Source organism: Abramis brama, assembly GCF_963993115.1.
Source record: "Abramis brama genome assembly, chromosome: 3".
Lineage (NCBI taxonomy): Eukaryota > Metazoa > Chordata > Actinopteri > Cypriniformes > Leuciscidae > Abramis > Abramis brama.
Genome location: NC_139965.1, coordinates 25,725,562 through 25,749,015, shown reverse-complemented (window position 1 = coordinate 25,749,015; position 23,454 = coordinate 25,725,562). Strand labels below are relative to the sequence as shown.

General features: G+C 38.0%; 1 protein-coding gene across 1 annotated transcript; it reads left to right on the top strand.

Annotated features, from left to right (window-relative positions):
- Positions 1-1,997: 1,997 nt before the first annotated feature.
- On the top strand, positions 1,998-22,169 carry igdcc3 (immunoglobulin superfamily, DCC subclass, member 3; the record flags this gene model as incomplete). The annotated part of the gene is made up of 12 exons (XM_084107805.1): positions 1,998-2,140; positions 2,261-2,391; positions 2,478-2,615; positions 5,385-5,543; positions 8,233-8,398; positions 17,348-17,595; positions 19,311-19,475; positions 19,728-19,916; positions 20,307-20,411; positions 20,506-20,641; positions 20,798-21,032; positions 21,295-22,169. The coding sequence occupies 12 exons, from the start codon at positions 1,998-2,000 to the stop codon at positions 21,430-21,432; spliced, it is 1,953 nt and encodes a 650-aa protein (XP_083963931.1). The 3' UTR covers positions 21,433-22,169.
- Positions 22,170-23,454: the final 1,285 nt, after the last annotated feature.

Genomic DNA, 23,454 nt, shown 5'->3' with positions numbered 1-23,454 from the left:
GACCAGCTGGCTGGGACTGACTGAGGTAATACACAAACTGGTGAAAGTGGTTAGGTTTGGTAGACCTCCTTGGGCCAGCAGTAAACCATATTTCAAACACAACGCTTAAATTGGCTTGATTTTCCAGCAGGGTTGTGGAAAAAGAGGAAATGCATTGTTTCTTTCTTTCTTTTTTTCAGTTATATTGCTGTGTTATTTAAGTGGAATTAAATAGAAGGATTTGCTTTTGTGAAGCACACAATTTCCTCTCTGAAAAAAGCATGGCATTGACCTTGACATGATGATATTTTAAAAAAGAGAGATGTCATAGACACTAAATAATAAATGAAATCTTTTAGACATGTTTGTGGGAAAGTTGATTGAAGTCACAGTGGAGAGATAAAGCAAGAAAGAGAAATAGTAGAGACAGATAGATAGAGATTTATTCGATTTATGCCTTCCTTTCCGCACATCTCCTGCAGAGGCAATCAATGAGAAATGTGTGAAAGCCTTGAAAAGATGCCTTTCTGAGAGCCCTTTTTCCACCTTCCTTCCCTGAGAATGCTCCCCCTCCCCCCCCTCCCCCCGCTTCTGCCTGCCTGCCTGCCTGCCTGCCTTTGACTCGCATGAAACAAAACGACCAGTTACAGAAGCACCACTGTGTGAGTTTAAGCCGCCAAACACCACCCGGAGATCCTTCTGAGCTCGATGATGCTAGATTAGCTGGAACAAGTATATCAGTGGGACACAAAAAGAACACAGAGGGGTAAGCGGGAGAGGACGCAGGAGGGGCCCGGGCCTCTTGTTATGCCAAGAGTGTTCCGAACGGTCCCGCTTGGTTCAAGTTAATTACGACCAACATTTAAATAAGAGCACTTGTCTTGAGGACGGTGGTTGGCTGCGGGAGAGACAGACCTCGCGCTAATTGTGTTTGTGTTTCCAGCTCCTCCCCTCATCTCCAGCCCTCTCTCAGTATGAGCTCCTGCGGGACACACTATGTGAACTGCAGCCCAATGAGGGGCTTTGGATAATTTCCCCCTCACACGGATCTGGTTTTGTTGGTTACTTTTCCTAGGTTTTCTGTGCATGGGTCTGTATTATATGACCTTAAAGTGGATGCAGGAATTGAGTGGTCAGAGTATGGAGGAGAATTTAAGTGACTTTTAGTTGTTTTATTTTTAGACCTCAACATGCGTCAATATATATTACAAACATATATACAGACATTATGTATATACAGGAAACACTGGGGAAAAAAAGCAAGATTAAAGGGGTTAAATCAATAAATTTTACATGAATGTAAAAATCTTATTTGAAACATGGGATGCTGAGTATATACACCATTATTCAAAAGTTTGGGGTTGGTAAGATTTTTTTTGAAGAAGTTTCTTATGCTCAACAATTCTGCATTTATTAATATCAACAAAAAAAAGAGTAATATTGTGAAATATTACAATTTAAAATATTTTAATACATTTTAAACATCCTTGCTGAATAAAGAACTTGCTGAACTTTTGCTGAACGCTAGTGTATTCTCCAAAACTATTACACAAAATCAATCTATTTAACTTGTTGAAGAAATTGGTATTGGATATTTCTGTTGTATACTTAAACACACACTAAACAGGAATATGCAAAGTATTTCATAGTGTTGTCATTCTTACTGCAGCTTCAGTTCATCATTGTAGTTCTGAATTTGTGACTGTAGATCAGAGCACAGCAGATCACACTTAAGTTGTTGATTTCCTGGACCTGCACTTTGTGTATTCTATCACTCTATTTTGAGAAGTTTAGGAAGAAAAAAGGTCCAGTATGATGTGGTGGGACATTTTACAGATTCAGAACCTGTCACTTTGTTTTTGTCCTACTTCATCACTTTGAGAAACTGTGAATGCTTGCATATTGTTCTTGCGCTGTCTCCATTGTTTAAATGGTGGTATTTTGAATTGCAGGTATGTGAATGACCTTCTTTGTGTACAAGGGTTAAAGCAATCTCTCTGTCTCTTTTGTCCTCAGCAATGGCAGATTTTCATGTGCAGCCACGTTCTGTGCGTGCAGAGCTAGGAGGTGTTGGACGATTTCAGTGCCAAATCCATGGCTTGCCTGAGCCGGTCATCAGCTGGGAAAGAGACGGGCGGCCCGTGGATACCTCTGATGACAGGTAGCATCGTAAATACACACAATTCCACACAAAGACATTTGAAGGGATGTGCCCAGTGTTGTTGGAACATATACATGTCTCCCTCTCACTGTGGGCCGGTCTATGTCTGTCTCTTTGCAGATATACTCTGTTGCCCACGGGTGTGCTGCAGATAACAGGAGTACGCCCTGAGGATGGTGGGGTGTTCTGCTGTGTTGCCCACAACAGTGCTGGAGTCAAACACAGTGCAGGAGCGCAGCTCACAGTCTCAGGTCTGCTCAGAAGTTCTTCTCTGCTTTCTTGAGTCTTTCCACATCATTTTCTTTCTGTAACTTGCTTTACCTTTCTCTTCCTGAAGGCTCCCAGTCATCTGTTTACAAAGAACCCATGATCCTAGTGGGCCCTGAAAACCTCACCCTCACAGTTCACCAGACTGCCATCTTGGAGTGTGTTGCCACGGGTTACCCACGTCCAATCGTTTCGTGGAGTAGACTTGGTAAGACTTTAAGTTGCCTTGAGTGCTTATCAGAGCAAAACCCACCTCCGCTCCAGTCGGAATGCTGCAAAGAGCTTTAATATGCTCTCCACTGCACACTGACTATAAAATACCCATTACCCAATCAACTGAAAAAGAGAAAAGGGAAAAATCTCCTCCACCAAGCTAATGCAACATGATGGAGGACGAAGATCAGAGAAAATGTGTCAATCTATATATGGAAAGATTCCTTTTAAAAAGGGGTCATATCCTAAATTATTTATCATCTTATTTTTCTCCTTAAAGTTCACTTAGTTAAGGTGTCTTGCACCAAAAATGTCTTAATTTAGTTGGACTTAAAGGAGTAGTTCACTAAAAATTAATATGGGCATAATTTACTCCCCCTCATGCCGTTTCAAACCTGTATGACTTTTTCTTCTGTGAAACATTAAAGATGATCTTTCGAAAATAGATATTTTTTTCCGTCCATTGATGTTGTTTTGGACCCCATAGACTCATGGTGTCGTTAAAAACGTTCAGAATTCATTATTTTAAGTCATACAGGTGTGGAACAATATGAGGGAATATGAACAGAATTTTCATTTTTGAAATGTTACTTGAGCACAAAATCATCATATTAGAATGATTTCTGAAGGATCATGTGACACTGAAGACTGGAGTAATTGCTGCTGAAAATTCAGCTTTGCCATCATAGCACAGGAATAAATTGCATTTTAAAATATATTAAACATCAAACCCTTTTAGTTCCAAAGATCCAGAACATTCAGTTTTTGATGATATGGCCCTATTAAAATAAACTGGCTGCTGCATTAAAGCCATTAACACTTCAATCTACTGGAGCCAAATGGTTTGGAATGGTGAAAGAAATACTCTTCCATCCTTCTCTCTAAGAGATGGATATTATAGATCGAACATTCTGATACTGTACAGTGAGATTGGTTTCTGTGTGAAAAATAGCTCATTTATTTTTAAGCGTGCTCAGAGTTCTGAAGCCACAAACTTGAAATGGTTTCAGACGTTTTTGGTCATTGAACGCTCTTTGCCAGATCTGTCTGTCTTATCTTACTTGGGATTAATGAAGAAATGAAATGACCCACACCAACTGCTCTCTCTCAAGCAAGATTTCACAGCGACTCCCACACTTGTATAATAATCCGTTTCTGAACTCTTTCTCGCTCTCCCAGCTATTATCTTATGTGATTCTCCCATTAAGAATGTAAATGATGGTGTCTTCCTGTAACGGCTGTTAATCAGATTGTGGATATTACCTTCTGCAGTGTTGCTGGAATTAACTGCTAACAATGGGATTTTGCTGGATTAGATTACAGCGAGAGCAAATCAAGGCTAAGCTCAGTAATGAATGTGATACGTCTCCTACAGTTAGTGATTAATGCCATTCTGCATTTATGTCATCTTATTTAGGAGCCAGTGAGTTTAGTTCATGCTAATACACACAACCAAGCATGCATGCTTGCTGATTCATACCTACCAGAAAGCACACACATTTGTTATGGGGAGAAAGGTCTGGCCAGTAAAATGTACTACAAAAATATTGTCTAGGGGAAATAGATTCTGGGCATCTTCAAAATATATCCCCTTTTGTTATTGTAATATAATATAATTATAGTCACGATAAGATGAAATGTATCTTTTTAACAAAATGATATGGCCGCACAGAGTAAGTGCTTTTTGTGTATGTGTGGTCTCAGTTGTTCCTATATTTTTTCTTAAATTTAGAATAAATTTTAGTATGAAAGATTTTGGTGAATTTGTTCATGAAAACGTTCATACGCAGATTTCATTCACAAATTTGTGCGTATGCATGCTTAGTGAATGAGACCCAATGATATTCACACAAAGCAACAACAATACAATAATCATGGGTTGCTAATCAACCCACAAATACTAAAAGCCTGTATCTCTAAAGACAGATGAGTGTTACCATTAACTGTGTGGAACTGGATTGAGAAGCTCCAATCAGTTGCTGAATGATAAGTGGGAATGTTTGTGCACCTCACAACTGATGCCAGTCAGTTAAATCTGGTGTTATGAACTGCACCGTGCCGCAGTATCTAACACTGTGTCTCATTTTGACAGGCACATTAAAAAAACAGAATTAGAGACCTGAGAGGCCAGTGAAATGAATGGAAGATGTATTTAGAGGGACTGTTAATTTTTATTAGCACTTTTCCTCACTGAGTGTCCAATTAGCTCTAGTGAGTGAGATGGTCCAGACTGATACAGTTTACAGTAGCTCATGAGATTCATTGCTCATATAGAAAGTGTGCGAGTTCTTCACATGTATAGGAGATGTCCTGTCCATGGTAACATGGGACATCCTGCATCACTGGCATTCATAGGTCATCTCATATGTCCCTTCTTGGAACCTTGTTTTTTCGGTGTACACTTTTTATACAAGAGTTGTATTTTTTTTCTCTCTCTTTTTCTCCGATTTTTCCTGTCTATTAAGATATTCTTTGCCCCGTGGCAGAAAGAGGGATAGGGCTTTGTACTCCATAATTAGTCACATTTAACCAGTGCTGTTAAATCCGGAGGCTCATCACATGCTTCTGTTGTCCTGTTAAATTTATTTTTAGTTACTATGGGGCAGGAAATGATTTTATGGCTGGATAATCATGTGACTCTATATTCTCTCCTATATATGCCGCTTTTAATTCCCTCTACTGATCTCTTTAATTCTCTTTGAAATTATCTTTATGACATCTTTCCCTTGTCTTTGTCAACACTGTGTCTTCATTTCTCTTTCAGATGGTCGCCCAATAGGAGTTGAGGGTATCCAAGTACTAGGAACAGGAAACCTGATGATCTCTGATGTCAGAGTTCAACATTCTGGCATTTACGTCTGTGCGGCCAACAAACCAGGAACCCGTGTGCGCAGAACTGCTCAGGGACGTCTTGTTGTCCAAGGTGAGCCTTTTCTAAAAGAAAATGTTCCCAAAACTATATGTGACCCGTGCTGGCAAAATGAGTCGGAATGTGCACAGGCTAATTATAAGCTACAGGCAAAACAAGTGAAATTTTTTAATTTTGGTCGAATTTGAGGTTTTCACAAAAATGATTTAATAAAGCCCTCGTCTAGCGACCCCAGTGCTCCAGATAGGAATTTCTAAAAGTAAAAGTAACTTATCTTGGTACTATATGGTTATCCGGACCACACCTGACCACACGTGACCACAACCGCTCTTGGTTGGTCGTAACCCCAGTGACGGGTAGGTTTAGGGGCGGGGTTGGGGTAGGTCATCACATGTGGTCCGGATAACCGTATAGTACCCTTATCTTCATCCTTATTAGAGAGGAGTACCTGTAACTTGTCCATGAAAATTGCTGTTTTTCTCTGCTTGCTTCACGATGACTGGTTAGTTTTGGTATCGTTTTAAAGCGCAGCATTCCAACTTTGTGAATATTCATAGCGAATTCTCGATGTCAAGAGTCTGAACCAATGAAATGTGATTTTCAAACTCATGATGATGTAAACAAAACAATCTTTCTCGCGCTGACTGACAGATCCGAGGTGTGCGCACTGCGCACAGACACCTCTCAGACAGCGTACGATCCCGGTATACACATAAACACAGTATTTCAAAATATCTGTCTTTGCGAGTATTCATGCAAACATTATCTGTTATGTCTTAAATTAACATTTGGTTAACTGTTTGGGAAAAACATCTGATGTGTAACATTATATTAGATCCGTGTGGGAACAGCAGGTCTGTCAGTCTCATTAATGTTAATCAAACAGTTGTGGTATCATGGGGGAAAAAAGTGAATGAATATATGTTTTTTTCTATAGATATTGGTTTTGACTTGGTGTGTGCCAAATTTGGTGGTATTACCAGAGATTTTAAGGTATGGTTGCTAGGTGATTGGAACCTTCAGATATTTCACAAAATTGAGTTTAGGACAGTTTAGGAGTATGTGTTTGATTATTGTCTCAGCTTCAAAGCTTCGCAAATATATACAGTATAAACACATTAGCAGTATGTGGAGAAAAAGTAGCTTGTTGCTAGAAAAGCTATACACTATAATGTAGTGACTACACTAACAACTGAATTATTGTGTGTATTGTATTATTCAGTACACTACAAAAAAAATATTTAGTAGCATCACTACTTTTAGTAGTACTTTTATTAACTGCCTTAGAGGTTAGTGACTGAATCTCAGCGGGTGTAAAGTATCCATGATAGCGGGAGCAGCGTTGTAGGGGTAGATGAGAATTGATATGATCTTAGTGGCCAGATGGTGAAGCAGCCTTTGCTTACTGTAATGCACTTCATTTACATTAAAGAGAGAGAGGAGGAAGAGAGTAAGAGCGATGTATTAAAAAAATGAATGTAAATATTGGTAGTAAGAGGGGAGGGGGGAAAGAAGAGATTCTCTCTTAAAATCCCAAGAGAGAAATAAGTGAGAGAAACAGAGAGATAAGAAAGGAAGGAAGAGGTGTCTCTGATGATATATCACAGTGATACATCAATACTCAGTCCCTCAACCCATCCCCCACTCTCTCTCTCTCTCTCTCTCTCTCTCTCTCTCTCTCTCTCTCTCTCTTTCTCTCTCTCTCTCTCTCTCTTTCTTTCTTTCTCTCTCTCTCTCTCTCTCTTTCTCTCTCTCTCTCTCTCTCTCTCTCTCTTTTGTGCACTCAGGGATAAGAAAAGAAAAAAGAGCACTAATTTGTGGGGCTGTGAGATGCACTGGACAGACCTCTGAGAGCAGTTAGCAACCTCTCTTATCATTTATTTATTGAGAGAAGCTGGTAACACTGAAAATACAGGAGAGAGACTGAGAGCAGGATCAACACTTGCGATTTAAAGGACTTTAATAATTAAAGCCATTGCACCCTGAACGAGTATGAATGCTGTTATGGTAATTAAAACGGATACAAATGAGCGAACGGTGGCTAATCAGTCAGCAATTTCAAATTTTCCCAGATTAAATGTGTCCTAATTAAGCAGTAAAGGACTATTGGATTAGCTGCAGTCTGTGTCAGTTGGCAGTATTAACATGCGGTGAGTGAGTGAGGAGGAGGAGGAGGGTATCTGGTGCGGTTGGGGGCAGCAGAAGCCTCTGGGGTGCTAGAAGATGTTTGTGGTCCAAATATCCCTTCCTAGCCCCCCCACATCTGTTCTGCAGCACTTAATCTATTTTAATTTTCACACTGTGTCATTTATGGATTGTCAGTTTCCTCTTCTGGCCCTGTGAAATCTGTTTTTGCCCTTCTCTAATCGAGTTAATCTGATGCTTTCTCTAAGTTCATTCCTGTTACCACCCACTGCTGTCACAATATATTCATTTTAAATGTGATGAAGCCAAAGCAACGTAAACACACTCCCTCCCTCTCTCTCAGCACTGTGTGCACTGTGTTTTTCTATTACCGTTGTTAGCATATACGTGACATATGTAAATGGAACCGGGTGAAATTGGGAACATTAGTGCAAAGGAGCAAACTGGGCTCATTTTTAAATCACTTAGTGAAAATTTCCAACAGTAACTGAGGTTTCCGAAATTTCAAGCCTTTTTTATTTAATAAACTCATGTTTTGTATTGGCAATAACTGACTTCTCATTATCTCTCATTTTTCTTCCTCTCTATCGGTCTACAGCCCCAGCAGAGTTTGTGCAGCCTCCTCAGTCCATTGCTCGCCCGGTGGGCACAACTGCCATCTTCACTTGTCTGGCCCGGGGTGAGCCAGTCCCCCAGCTCACCTGGCTGAAAAATGGACAGATCTTAGAGCCCGATGGGCATGTCAAACTCAGGAACAACAACAGGTGAGCTGAAAAGGTCCAGTAATAATAAATGCACAAAAAATAACATTACGATGTCCAGAAATCAATTTAAGTATTAAATTGAGTTTAATTTATTGACATATAACTTATGTTTAATGTGATAGTTTCATCCTTATATGTGACCCTGGATCACAAAACCAGTCACAAGTCGCACGGGTATATTTGTGGCAATAGCTAAAAACACATTGTATGGTTCAAAATTTACAAGATATTTTGTAAATTTCCTACTGTAAATATATAAAACATTTATTTTTGTGAGTGAAAGCAGCACAATCACAAACATAAATGGACAACTTTAAAGGCGATTTTCTCAATGTTTCGATTTTTTTGCACCCTCAGATTCCAGATTTTCAAATAGTTGTATCTATTATCTATTAGTTATAATATTGTTATATCCTAAGAAACCATACATCAATGGAAAGCTTATTTATTCAGCTTTCGGGTGATGTATAAATCTCAATTTAAAAAAAATGTACCCATGTGACTGGTTTTGTGGTCCAGGGTCACATATCAACTATTGACATAGACCTTATGTTTAATGTGATATTTTCATCCTTATATCTACTATAGGCTTATATCTACAAGAGTATTTACATTAATGAATAAATACGTAGCTCTGCATTAATGATTTGTGTGTCCTAATGGACTGGTGGTAGAATTTTTGTTAAGCGTGCCAGAGGTTCTGGGTTCTAATCCGCCCGTTTATTTTTTGTTTTCTCATTAAAACCAAAGATTTTCATCAGTGATTGTATATCAAGAACAGGGATGTGCATTTTGTTTTGTGATTTCACCAGGACAAATGGTGAGTCTCCGCAACGGTTAGCAATAGATTGCTCTCGTAGAAACGCTCATCTGTGTGGAGACTGTGCGCAAGCGCCAGGAGAACAGTGTTGCCTTCCGCCATTGATAACAGCAGCAACGAGCACTCAGCATGATTTCAAAAACAACACATTCCTGTGCCAGATCACCTCTTATTTAACACAAACAAATGAATTGCTAATCAGCTGGAGATGTTTCTTTTGTTTCGGGTACATGCGTGCAGCGAGATGTTTCAAAAAGAGTGGTGGGGACACGTCCCACACGTCCCACCTGTCCCACCTGCAAATTCGCCTATGAGACCAGTGTTATTTGAATGTTATTTATTGATATTAAATGTTTTATATTTTTAGGTTATTTCATTTTAAAGTAATTTTGTTATGTGCTTTTGTCATGTTTATTTTATTCAGCTTTATTTTTATTTCAGTTTTAGTAATGTTAGTACTTGAACTTAAACCTTGTCATTTATTACCAATGGAGTCACCTTACAGAAGGCATTAGTGAAGGCGCCCACTGTTTGTGTCACTGAAGGACATTCTCATGTTGCCGGTTGTCCTCTCCTAGATAGTGTTATGACAACCATGTTAGGAAGGCACTATTCGAGGTCATAATATGATACATTGTCCTGCATTCTTCTGATCTAGAACGGGCCTTGTCTGCTATGAAAGACGCTCAGCTTTCTGTTTATCTGCTGTGCTATTTTTTTTTCTTTTTTTTTTCGATCATGTCTTTGGAAATGGAAATGAAACGTGATTCCTTGCCTATCGCAATAAAAGTTTTATTGCCTGGGATTTTTGTTGTGGTTAAAGAGCATGTTTATGGTGTGAGAGAAAATCGATTTCATTGCGGTTAAAATTTATAACAGCAAAGATGGAGAGAGACATTTCATTGCTAAAAGAAATAAATTGGGAAAGACAAGAAGGCTGAGACAGGCATCAAGCAGGTAGATGTAGAGAGAACACAGGAATGGATCAGTTGGAATTTCTGAGTCTCACACCATTAGCTAATTGACTCATAAAGTGGAATAGTGGGCAGAGAGTTGCTATGTGGTTGCTAATGTTTTCTGAGTATTGCTATGGAGTTACTAGGGTGTTCTACTGGTTGCTGGGGTGTAATGGTTGATTATTAGGTGATTGCTTATTGGCCAAAAAAGCCTAGCTGCAACTACTTTTTGTGTGCAATACATTTATGCATTTGCCATACTTTTATCCAAGCGACTTGCACTACATTAAAAGTTCTTGCATTCCCTGGGAATCAAACCCATGAGCTTGGCATTGCTGGCACCGTGATCTGCTGTTTGAGCCACAGGAACATGCCCGTGGTTCCAGCTGATCCTTCAATCAAACTCTATGGGGTTCTTTTAGTCATTTCAACGTCCACCACTAGAATCATAATTCTGATCACTTAGAAAGGTAATTATACACCTCTCCTCAATAAATCTGTGCATAAATCTTGGACCCATTTCAACAATTGTATGACAAAAAATTATTAGCATGGTTGCTTAGAAAAATAATAGCACACCTGTCTTTAGAGAACAGTGTTTTGAAAGTGCCACAATGTTTCCAGTCTTTGGTCAGCCTATGAATGGATTGTTTATAGTTTTCCCTGTGCATTAAACTGGGATAAGAGTATTGAAAACAATTTCACAGTTCACCTTTATGGTGTTATATTGTCAGCTATATTGTTTATCAGCACCAGTCATGGTGTTATTGCCATATGACATAAACGTACACACTCGACATGTGCAAACCCATTAGCTTGTCTTTTTGCCCTCACCTCTCTTTTGTACATGCTCACGCTCTCATGAGTCTCCACTGAGATGCACACTGACTTTTACATGAATTTGGAACATCTAGAAGCAGGAGTTCAGATTGTTTTTATTTATACAGCATTGCTTTTTTATGTACTGTATTGTGTATACATTTATGCATTTGTCTGCTGTTGGTAACACACATAGTGTACTTTATAATATTGTTATGCCTAAATTCACTTATCAATCATTTTAAATATTATGTTAGTTTTCAGTGTTGTATTTTTTGTTTTTATATATATATATATATATATATATATATATATATATATATATATATATATATATATATATATATATATATATATATATATATAATATATATACATATACATATATATATCATATTGAATATCAGCCAGTTATCGGCTGTAACAAGAAAATAATTACTGACTATAATTAGAAATGTAATTAAATACATTTTTAAAAATAATTATGGAGAATGTTAGGAATGCACAATATACATGTTATCATGTTATCAGCATCATATTAGTTATTAGCCAATATGAGCATTTTTTTTTTCAGTTATTTATAGGTATCAGCTAATTTGGATATTTTTTGCATATTTGCCTACCTTTTTTTTTATATATATATTTTAAGGTTTAGATTACCTTTTCCATCATCTATAGCACTAATTCAAAGGGCACTAACTTAGCAATAGATTATATCATAGATTTAACCCTTACAATCTTTTGAAGAAAACTGTTCCTTTTAAGAGTGTGTGTTGAGTCTGTTGGTGCACATGTAACTATGGTAACAGTTGTGTGTTTTTGTGCTCAGTAATAAGTGTGTTTGAGTTTTTAGTGCACTTTAGTTTTCTTAAAATCAGCTATTTATCTGTTATTGAAAACAACTATTGTACAGTATTGGCCAGAATACTGAAGAGATTCTGATTGTGTGATGGCATTATGGTGTTTTTTTGTTTTTGTTTTTTTATACATTTTATTTATTGTAGTATTTTCAATTTTGATACACAGACACATAAACAATCACATGACTGGACCAAACACACACAAATAGGGAGGGGAGGAAAACAACCAAAAAAATCTCCTTTGGTTGGATTCAGTTTTGCAGTTAACCACAACACAAAGTACAGGCAAGGGAGGTCAAGACAGATTTGAGATTGTACATATGGATCAAATGAGATTTAAAAAAAATGCAGTACCCCCCCCAAAAAAATGGTTTTAAGTCAGTTATTTATATCTTTTGTGTCAGTAGGAAATATCAATACATTTCCAAACATTATTTTTGCCATTACTTGTAATAATCCAGTGAGATTTCTTTATGCACATGGAATCTGACAACAGCCAGGATGATCTGATCTCACCATCATCGAGTCCATGATGTGATTACATGAAGAAACAGAAAAAACTGAGACAGACTAAATCTTGAAGATCTGCGGGAACGTCTCCGAGATGCTTGAAGAAACCTTCCTGCAAAGCTACAGTACTGTGAAAAGTACTGGCACTTGTGTTAAAATGTTGTAAAGTGAGAATGCTTTCAAAAATAAAATCACAAATTGAATTTATTTATGATTTAACTTCTAACTAATTCAAATCAATATATGGTGTAACGACCCTTTGCGTTTAAAACGGCTTTTGTCCAGGTACACTTGCGCATAGTTTTTCAGGTAGCTTTGCAGGAAGGTTTCTTCAAGCATCTCGGAGACGTTCCCGCAGTTCTTCTGGATTTAGTCTGTCTCAGTTTTTTCTGTTTCTTCATGTAATCACAGACGGACTCGATGATGGTGAGATCAGATCATACCGGCTGTTGTCAGACTCCTTGTGCATACACAAATCTCACATATTAACATGCCTAAGACTTTTGCACAGTACTATATATATATATATATATATATATATATATATATATATATATATATATATAATATATAATATATATATATATATATATATATATATATATATATATATATATATATATATATATATATATAAAATCTTCCTATATTTCCAGAGCTATTCAAATGAGGTATAATAAATAAATAAATAAATAAATAACCATTTTTGCCTTAAAAACAGAGGCATTATTTAAGGAAAGTGACAATAATAATAAAAAACAATTAGATTTCCAATAGTGTAATCATTGCCACTGATTTTTGACATATAATCGAGGAAATTGCCTACAAGAAGATTTAGATACTCAGATGAGATATTTAAAAAAGAAAAACATGGGCATTTTTACATTGAAGACACAGGTGTTAAAGAAAATGACAGTAAAACAAATTGCAATTAAATTTCAAATAGTGTGTCATCGTTTTATTGATTTTTGACAAGTGATTGATTATGGCATTATTTAATACTGAATCAGTCAAACACTAGTGAAGGTGCGTGTGCTCTCTGTATCCGCGCAGGCATTTGCAGACATGTGTTAGAGTGCTGCAGTCAGAGCGGAGGTCATGCAGTTCAGTAGCTGCAGGAGCAGAGGGTGGGGTCACTGCCTGCTCCATAAACATAAAACACTATTACAGCAGTAATCAAAATGCCACAGTGACCCGCAGTCAAATCACACTGCACCGGCCGGCTCTTAGAAGGACTTTGAAGGTGGTTATATATTATGTGTGCATTTCACATACTGCGCATACATGCATGTGTGAATGTGCACTATTGCTGAGTTTGATCATTTTTAATTTTGTAGTTTGGTAACTCTTCAAAGAAGGGCTTCTTTCACTGAGAGCCCTTTTCCCTGGTCTCAAGTTTGATCCATCATGTTTTTTCATTGCTAAAATGCAAAAGTGACCATGTAGACTAAAAGAGCCATGGCACACACTCACATATGACACAGGTTTGAATTGGGCCTAAAATCTGTTTATCTACTTTACTGTCCAATCTCTGCTGTCTTTCATGTTGAAATGACCATGCAGAGACTTTAAGAAATATTTTTAAACCTTATTTGAGAAAACCATGTGGACAATTTTCACCATGTTTTGCAGCTGAGCAGACAAAAGAGTGCTCATTTGTTCCCTTTCTTTTCCTCTTTTTGTCCATTTTTAAACTCCATTACGTGCTTCTTGGTCATTACCCTCTCTCTAACCCATGCAAAATGGAGCGAGCTATGGCCTTGACCTCTGACCTCTCCTGCAATCAGTCATTTCCACCTGGCTTTCACTGAGTGGAGAGACAGCTAAGCACCCCTTCCTCATTTGCCTCTCCTCTACCTAACACTCCCCATTTCCCACCCTCTTCTCATCTTTCCCCCTCTCTCTCTCACTTTTAGAGGACTGAATAAGGGTGACCACCCCATTCAAGAGGCAGTGCTCTGTGACGACTGTGCAAACATGCTCTCAGTGTGCTGAATAGCAGCCCTCCTGTCTCAGGATGCTCTCTGTCAACCCAAGGAGAGGCCAGGATGTATAGACAGATAGAGAGGGTGCAGATGGTCCCAGCACAATGTGTGCTGTTCCTCTTCAAACATCAGTATTCTGAACAACTATTTTATTTATGTTTCTAAATGGTGTAGAATTTTCAATATCTGCAATTTATTGTGCATAACAATTAATTTTAATATAGTTTGATTTTAATATCAGTTTTAATATTGCTGGCTGCATCCCTTTTCTAGTTGCAAAAGTTAAGTGTGGCTCTTTAAAAAGGTTCAGAGAATGATGAAGAAACAATAATTTATTTCTAAATTAAGTCAATTTATTAAACATGAACTCAAATTGACCCTATTTACTTTCAAAATGCGCTCTGACTCATTTCTGAAACTGAAAAAATCAAGTTTGTTTAGCTTATATTTGTGTGGGCCTAAGGAAAACTCCAAGAAAAAATAGACAAAACAAGCATTAAAATAAGCGATTAATGAAAGGATAAGAAGAAGAATTAATTCGCCCCCTCAATGACTTTTTTTCTTTTTCTTTGAAGAACCAGGGTTCCCATTGTCATGAAAATAAAATCGTATAACTCCATGAGAATATTTATACTAATTATGCATTTTTCTAGTTATGCCCAGCTCTAAAATATTTTATTGGGTAGAAAATATGTATTTTTTAAATGTTATCCTTAAAACTTAGCCAGTAATTCACGAACAACTGGAAAAGTCATGGGGCCTTTGAACATTGTTGTGGACAATGAGGGGTCTGTTTGGGCCTTAGTGGGCATAACTGACACTGACTGTGCTGCTTGTGGGGAGACTAATGTTTGTCACACTGTTCCTCGGAGAGCAGGGATGACATTATGAATCATGGCTGATAGATTGGTCCATAGAGCACAGGGTTGGGGGTATGACTTGGAAGCATGTCATGCTGGTGTGAAATTACAAAAACAGCTGGATTTATTGTTAGCTTAATTAGTGTGTGTGGGCTGTACAGAAAAAGTGGAAGTGGTGTGAAGTTGCCAACCAGCCCTAGCCATTCATCTCGACATTCCTCCGACAGAGATCTGTTAGCATGTTTTACAGGTGAATTAAACACTTCACACATAATATGTCAAGCTGGTTCATATAGAAGCACCCATAAATATGTGGTTTAGAGATGCAATTTGGCAGAGGAGAGTACATATTTTTCTGTATCTTTGAAATTAGCATTTACATTTATTAATTTAGCAGACTCTTTTACCCAAAACGACTTACAATGGAGAATGATACAAGCAGAAGGGATTAATCAAAGGGAGAACGCAATATGCTAATAAGAAGCTATACCATGTCAAATTTCCATAAGTTCCAGAGCAGGAGTGTAAGTGCAGAAAAGTTCTTGATTTTAGTGCAAAAGCCTACTTAAAGAGGTCTCTTCAGTCGTTTTCTAGAAGATTGCATCAAACCCATCCCATCAAATGGAAAGAAAGTGACCTTGCACCACATTATAATTGCACCACTAGACATCGCCAATTCAGACGATCGAATTGAGCACAGAAATTGATTCAGCCACGTCTCACAGAGCAACACTGACCTCAATAACCTGAAGACAAAAGTGATCCCATACTATAGTATCAAATAAAAATAAAAAGCATCTTGTCCTGTCCACATCTAGGTACTGTAAATGTAGCAAGAGTTCTGTAGCATCTGTATGTGTAGGGAGTGTACATGTAGGAGAGATAAAGATTGCTGGAGGCTGATGGTGAGACATGAAGAGTATGAAAGAAAGGATGATAATCTCTAGGACTGAATAGCATGTAAAAAAAAAAAAACCTTGCCTCTTAGGCTGCATGTGTTTAAAATAGATGAATGCATTCACGTACACGCATACATTAAACGCCTTTCCATTTTCCCATTCACTCTGAAGCAGCAATATCATAACACCCCTGCCATTTGTTCGAGAACACAAACCGCATGCAAGTATATCACAAAAAGAAGGTGTGGTTTAGCAAAAGGCTTGCATATGCTGAGAGCTCTCATTTTCATATCCTTGCCCTTTATAATTTTTTTTTTTTTTCATGGCCTCGGGATTAAGGGAGAAAAAAAATGAATTATATATTCAGCACTAATAATGCACCCCCCATCCACCATCCATGTATCCCCCAGCAATGAAGGGGAGCACAAAGGAGGAGGTGTTAAAAACACTGAAAGAGTGAGAGCAGAAAAATAAGGACTAGTGAGAAAGAATAGAAGGTGAAGAGGATGATTCAGGAGGGAGGAGTTTGACAGATGGTTGGGTTTGCTTCATGTTAATGAGATGGTGGGTGCATATGGTTTGTTTTTTGCTTTATTCATCCCAGTTACATCATTTACACTGGAAAAAGATTAGATGTCGTCAGTGCACTTGGGTGAGCCCTTTTTTGTAGGACTTTCTGATAGGGATGCACAGATATAAGCAATTTATATACGGATAAGCCAATTATTATTTTCATGTTATGGCTGATATTAAAATGTATGCGATTTTGTCTAAATAAATTAGTGTTTCAATTAAATAAAACACTTAAAACTAAAATATTATTTGTAATGGGAATTTAGGAATTACAATATTATAAATTACAATATGAAAAATGGATATGCATTTTGAGATTTGCTAAAGATTAGATTTAACAGTGTTTAACAGATTTAACAGAATTATTATCATCTAACACTCACATAAAGTTAATCTTTAAAAATATTTTTGAAAGATTAACATTATATGAGTGTTAGATGGCGGTAAAGATTATTTAAATGTAAAAATAGGGAAAATAAGCATGCACAATTAAATATCCAATATTGGCTGATATACATTCAATACTGACTGGTAATTTATTTATTCTTTTATATCAGCTGATAATCAATATCATACCGAATCGTGCATCCCTGCTTTCTGACATTAGTGTTTCTTGCTCAGGTTAAAAAGGTTAAAAAGTCTCTCTCTCTCTCTCCTCTTCTGCTAGTACTCTGACCATCTATGGAGTAACCCAGGAGGATGAGGCCATATATCAGTGTATTGCAGAGAACAGTGCGGGCTCTACACAGGCCAGTGCTCGTCTGACCGTCCTGTGGGCTGATGGGTTGCCGGGTGTGCCCACGGGTGTACGTGCAGACACCCTTTCTCCAACTTCCATTCAGGTGTCTTGGAAAGAGCCCACCCAAAACACTCAGGACATAATTGGATATGTGCTTCATATCCGCAAGACTGCTGGTAGGAAAACTACTTATGAACCTAAACACACACACAAGCACGCAAAATCAAATCAAATCTAATTTACTCAGCTCTTCTCCAACATTGAATGTAAAAGGCTCCCCAGTAAATCAGTATTTTATTTAAAGTAGAGGTCGACCGAAATTGGATTTGGACCGATACCGATAACTAAGTTGGGCAGTACCTGCCGATAACTGATTGATTAGCCGTTAGTTTTTTTTTAAAGAAATGATTCTGAATCAAAACCTAACACTCAAAGTAAAATATTCCTGAACTTTATTACAAAAATAAACAGTATTGGCTAATGCATGAAAATGTAATGAACTTTTAAATTAAATATATAAATATTAATATACTATATTAATTAAAGCATTACAGGTCGTGTGTGTGTGTGTGTGTGTGTGTGTGTGTGTGTGTGTGTGTGTGTGTGTGTGTGTGTGTGTGTGTGTGTGTGTGTGTGTGTGTGTGTGTGTGTGTGTGTTGCTATAACTTAGAAACATTGCATGTAAATTGCACGTCACAATAAGTTCCCTTTTGTTAGCATTAGCTAGTATTTTAGTATTTGTAAAAACTATTTTTCATTTATGTTACTATAGTGCATTAATTAATATTATAATTAATCATTTATAATTGTATTTTTAGTAAATGTTGAAATTAACATGAACTGCAGTCTCAGTGAACTGGAGTGCATCACAATGATAAACTGAAACTTAGCGTACACTTGAATCTATATAAAATGTAACTATAGAAAGCTTGAAATGTCTACTTTTTAATGTAAATGTAATAACAGCGGAACCTTTTCAGCCGCTCCCGCAATGGGCGCAACCGGAAGAAACAATCAGTGTGGATTATTGCAGATAAGAGAGTTTCAGAAATCGGTTATCGCTGCCGATGAATCTGCAAAACCGATAAATCTGTCGACCTCTAATTTAAAGTGTAAATGTATATTTCAACAAACGTTATAAAAATACATATTTTATTATGGAAATGAGTGAGATTTAAAGTCGATAGCAAATTGCTGCTTTTATCCTGTTGCCATCAACTGTGGTAGCAGTTCACAGTCAGACTAAAGCATTTATGTGACATTTTAAAAAGACAAATTACTGTTTTAGTCTGACTGAAACCAAAATTCTAAAACGCACGTAAAAGTACTTGGTGGTAAAGAATAAGAGAAAGCTCTTTTTCATCAATCCCTGTCTCCTGGGAATCTTTAAAGTTGCATGTTGATGTTTTCTGTGCTGGAGCAAATACAGCTGAACATCTGATCTGAGACCCACGATGTGCTCTTAAATGTCCTCTGCTGAGCTTTCTCTTTTTCTCTCACTCTCTCTCCTCACTGTGGTGTTACCATGACTATTATCCATTGCTTAGATACGTCTATAGTATCTTTCATCTGCTGCAGCTTCATTGCCTTACAGCGCTGTGGGATATGTTTTGGATTACGAGCCATATATAATATATATGATCACTTACAGCAATTTGGCATGAATAAATAATAGAGAGAAATATAACATTTACTGCAGCCATAAAAGTGACTAAGAGAGCTGCCAACATTAAGAGGTGGGCAATTGTCGGGGTTAATCCTTACTCTCACGCCAATGATTTCACTCTCTTGCTCCATCTTTCTTCATTTGTTTTTCTCTCTCGTACAATTTTTCAGTGTTTAATAATGGTCTCTCTTTTTCCTTCGTTCAACCTTCACACTTTACATTCAGACCCAGTGGAAATGGAGTACCAGGAGGCTGTGAGTAAAATGACCCTGCAGCAGGTAATCGGAGATCTGGAGCCTTCCACCAGCTACAGCTTCTATGTGAAGGCTTACACGTCCCGCGGAGCCAGTAAAGCCTCTGAGACGGCTGTGGAGAGCACTCTGGGAGAAGGTATAAAAACATATTTATACAATCATACACAAAGTTGTATATAATTAATTAGGTTGTATACAGCTATATAATTCCCAGTTATTTTGAGTTGTTAACTGTGCTGGCAGTAGTCACCTGGGGGAACAAATAATAAAGCCTTTCTCTCAGGTGTTTTTGATTCAACGTAGGCTTTAATTCAAGGTTGTTCAGGGTAAAGTTCCCACCTGTTGTATTTTCTATGAAAATACATTCCTGTGTTTGCAATTCCTACAGTCCCTGCACCACCAGCCTTGTTCACGAGGGTGATTAATTCGACTGTGGTTCAGGCCACGTGGGAGCCCTCCACCAAGATGGGCCAGCAGGAAGGATTCAATCTCTACTACCGTAAGGTCCCCGTCCCCCTCTTCACAGGACCCCTCACCTTCCCACGTAATGTGACCCAGTACAACATCACTCAGCTGGGTGAGTCTGGCCACGGCGGAGTTTTATTCATGAAATATGAGCAGAAGGAATTTCTTTGTAAATAATATGTAAAACAAACAAAGAAATAATCTTATGTTATATATCTTAGGTATTTTTTGTTGAGTAAACAATGGGACAGTTCATTTATAAATGGATTTATGAACTATTTACATAGATTTTTTTATGCTTGTTTTTTCAAGGCTGTATTTATTTATTTATTTACATTTAGCCTGTTAAAAGCCAGTGGTTTACTTTACAGTCAAACACAATTAGTAGTTTTAAAAATATAACATGTCAGCGAAGCTCAATTAATGCATATCATTAATCATTTTGCCATTGAGATTTGTTTGAGTGTTCCAAACCTTTTTTTTTCTCTCTCTCTCTCGTCAGATCCCTCTTTTGTGTATGAAATTAAGATCCTGGCTTTTAACCAGCATGGAGAGGGCAATGCCACCATGCGCTTTATGTCGCTCAAGGAGGCAGTGGAGAAATCAGGTGCCTGATGCAACACACTTGTTCACTCCCACACATTCAAGCATACTAACTCACTCACATTGACTGTGTGTATGTGTGCATTGTCTTCCTGCAGTGCTAAATACCCCTTGCGACTGTGTAAAAGACGAACAGAATAAAAGCTCCACCACAGGCATCATCATCGGCATCCACATCGGAGTCACATGCATCGTTTTCTGTGTCCTTTTCCTCATGTTCAGCTACAGGGGCAGGTGAGGAAATCAATGCTGTCTATGTGCGTATGCCACTTGTATAGTTTTATAGTGAATGCAGTTGCAGTGGGCGTCAGGTGTTTTATTTTAAATCAATTTCTTTTTCAAGTCAACATGTTTCTTTGGATGCAGAGTTGAATCGTTCTGTCTTTGCAGGTTGAAGATGTGTAAAACCATGCATGCCACCCGACAGGCGGGCCGTAACCCAGCAGGTGTCGTGTTAGAGTCCTCCTCCTCGCAGGGGGCTTTGGCCCTTAGCGGCCCCCGCAGGTTCAGCCAAGATGGGAATGGAGGAACCCACACTGCAAAGAGCTGCACCGACTCCAATGAGATGGAGAGACTCTTCTCAGGACCATCCCACTTCTCCAGTCCACCTGACACCACCCACACAGTGAGCCTTGGGGAACAATGCATACATTTATAGACATGCGGATTGCATGGTTATGGTTCTTTTCAGAGAACAACTTTATCAGTGCATGAAAAAGTGGGATGGAAAGATATGCATTTTGGAACGGATCAAAGCAAAACCTATTAACTTAACTATTTGACTTAATTATATTCCTTGACCTCACTGAAAAGTACTATAGTATTACCATGTTTGGTTATGTTTATCATGTTTTCACCTCATTCTGTTTGATTATATTTATTTTCAGATTGAGAGCTCTTTGGTCTCCTGTCCATTGAATGAAACTCAGATTTCCACACTTCCCCTTGATGACTTCAGTCTGATGGAGGAGTGTGAGGTGCAGTTCCGGCGGCATCCAGCAGAGGGCCAACAGGATGAAGACTGATGAAGAAATGAAAGCCAAGAATATCCTCTACTCAGACTCCTGTCCAACTCAGGTCAACTGAAGTATTCATATTTTTTAGTTCTGTTTTTATCGTGCAAAGAATATATTATTCTTAAGTTAAGTTCCCTTTGTGGGAATCACTGGACTGTAATGCCGGGGGTCTCTCTGGCCTCATAGTGGGTGAGGTTCTGTGATGGACAGCTATTATTTCTCATTGGTAGGTGAACAAATACACTCTTGCAGTTACAACTGACAGCATACATTCTCCAGTCAGTAGTATCTATAAGTGATATTATTCGGCTTCTTCTGCACAACAAAGAAGTATTTTTCCTTCTACCACATATTAGTTCTGTTTTTCGATGTGCTGCCTTCTCTTAACCTACCAATGATTTCACAAGCCCATCCAGTGGAGACCAAGACCTTCTTCCAGGGATTTCAAATTATTCTCAGGATTTTTTTTCCACTGATATCAATGTTTTTGTTTGTTTGTTTGTTTGTTTGTTTGTTTTTTTAATTAGGTTTCAACCTTCATAAAGACTTTAGACTTGGCTATGTGAACCTTAGAATTTGCAACAAAAAACCTACCTCAGCTGGAATGAATGTCTTGTAGGAAGTCTTTGAGATCTGCATCTTGCTGTCTGTTCTGTTTTTATACACATCATGCATTCAGTCAAAAGAGAAAAAGGTGCTTCTCTACCTCAGATTTCAAGGACTGCCACTCTCCTGCTTGCTGAAGCAAAACAAGAAAAAAAATCCAACATATAGCACTTCCAAATGTTGAAGTCATTGTTCTACCTCAAAATAACAATGTTGTTATTGTCGTTGTGGTTCTTTTCTGATATTGCAACACAGCCTCTGTTTGTAAGATCCTGGCTTCACTATGTTGATTAATTGCTGTGTTTTAATATGTCAGTACCTCATGCCAGGTGACAGATGACATTGTTCTATGAATTCTGCTTGTAAAGATGTTTTGATAGTGTCCTTGTATTCGTGTAGAATTTTTTTGTTCTATGTTTCCTGATCAGAGTATTTTTTATTTTAAACGTAGTCGACGCAGTAAATTGGAAAGACTTTAAGATAAACTGCACTGTTACTAATGTCTTCAGGATAAAAATACTGCGCTCAGATGAACCGCTGGAAGAAGAGAGACCACCGTACGCAAAGCTGGATATACACATAAAATAATTAAATAGCTTGACTTCATGTGTTTTGCGTGTCATGTGACAATGGAAAGTGGGGGATGAACAAGTATGTAAAGCGTTCTTTACAGAATTAAGCACATACGCTGTTTTTATGGGTGCCGATAGAAGTAAGTGGTGATGTAGTTTAGATGCATATATCACATGTTGTGATATTTCGTGAAGAATTGAAATAGAAAATTTAACCTTTGCCTGGGTTGTAACTACAGGACTTGTGATCAATTACAAGCTCAGCTCCCTTCGAGCACCCTTAGATACTGTTGAGGCTGTTCAGATACTCTGCTGTATGGTATGAAATGAACGCCAAACTATGGAAGAACTGGGCATTCTAGAATTCTCCAGGAAGTGAACATTCCATTAGGAGCCAAAGCCACTGGAGATTCTCATGGTTTCTATGTGGTTCCATCTTTCTTTCTTTTTTTAATATCCCAAGCCCCTCATCCATTTTTAGTGCCACATTGATCAGGGAGCACAAAGTGCATCAGATGTACGCACATAACTCGCACCCATAACATCTGTTGGCCTTAGAATGCTAAGAATGATGAGTAGAGGATGCTTGAGCTACCACTGGTCATCTCTTCATATGTCTGGCCAGCTATTGAATTGCTTTTCACTGTGTGCTCAGCCACCCAATCCAAGACCAGCTGTTTCATTTAGCGAGGAGGAAAGCACCAGCAAGATGTTCTTACTCCTCTGGTATCCCATAGTGCTGTGGTGCATATATATATAAATAAATATATATATATATATATATAACCTACCTCGACACAGCAGTCATGCTCTCAGGTTGCTCCAATTCTGATGGGGAGATTGTATTTTTTTT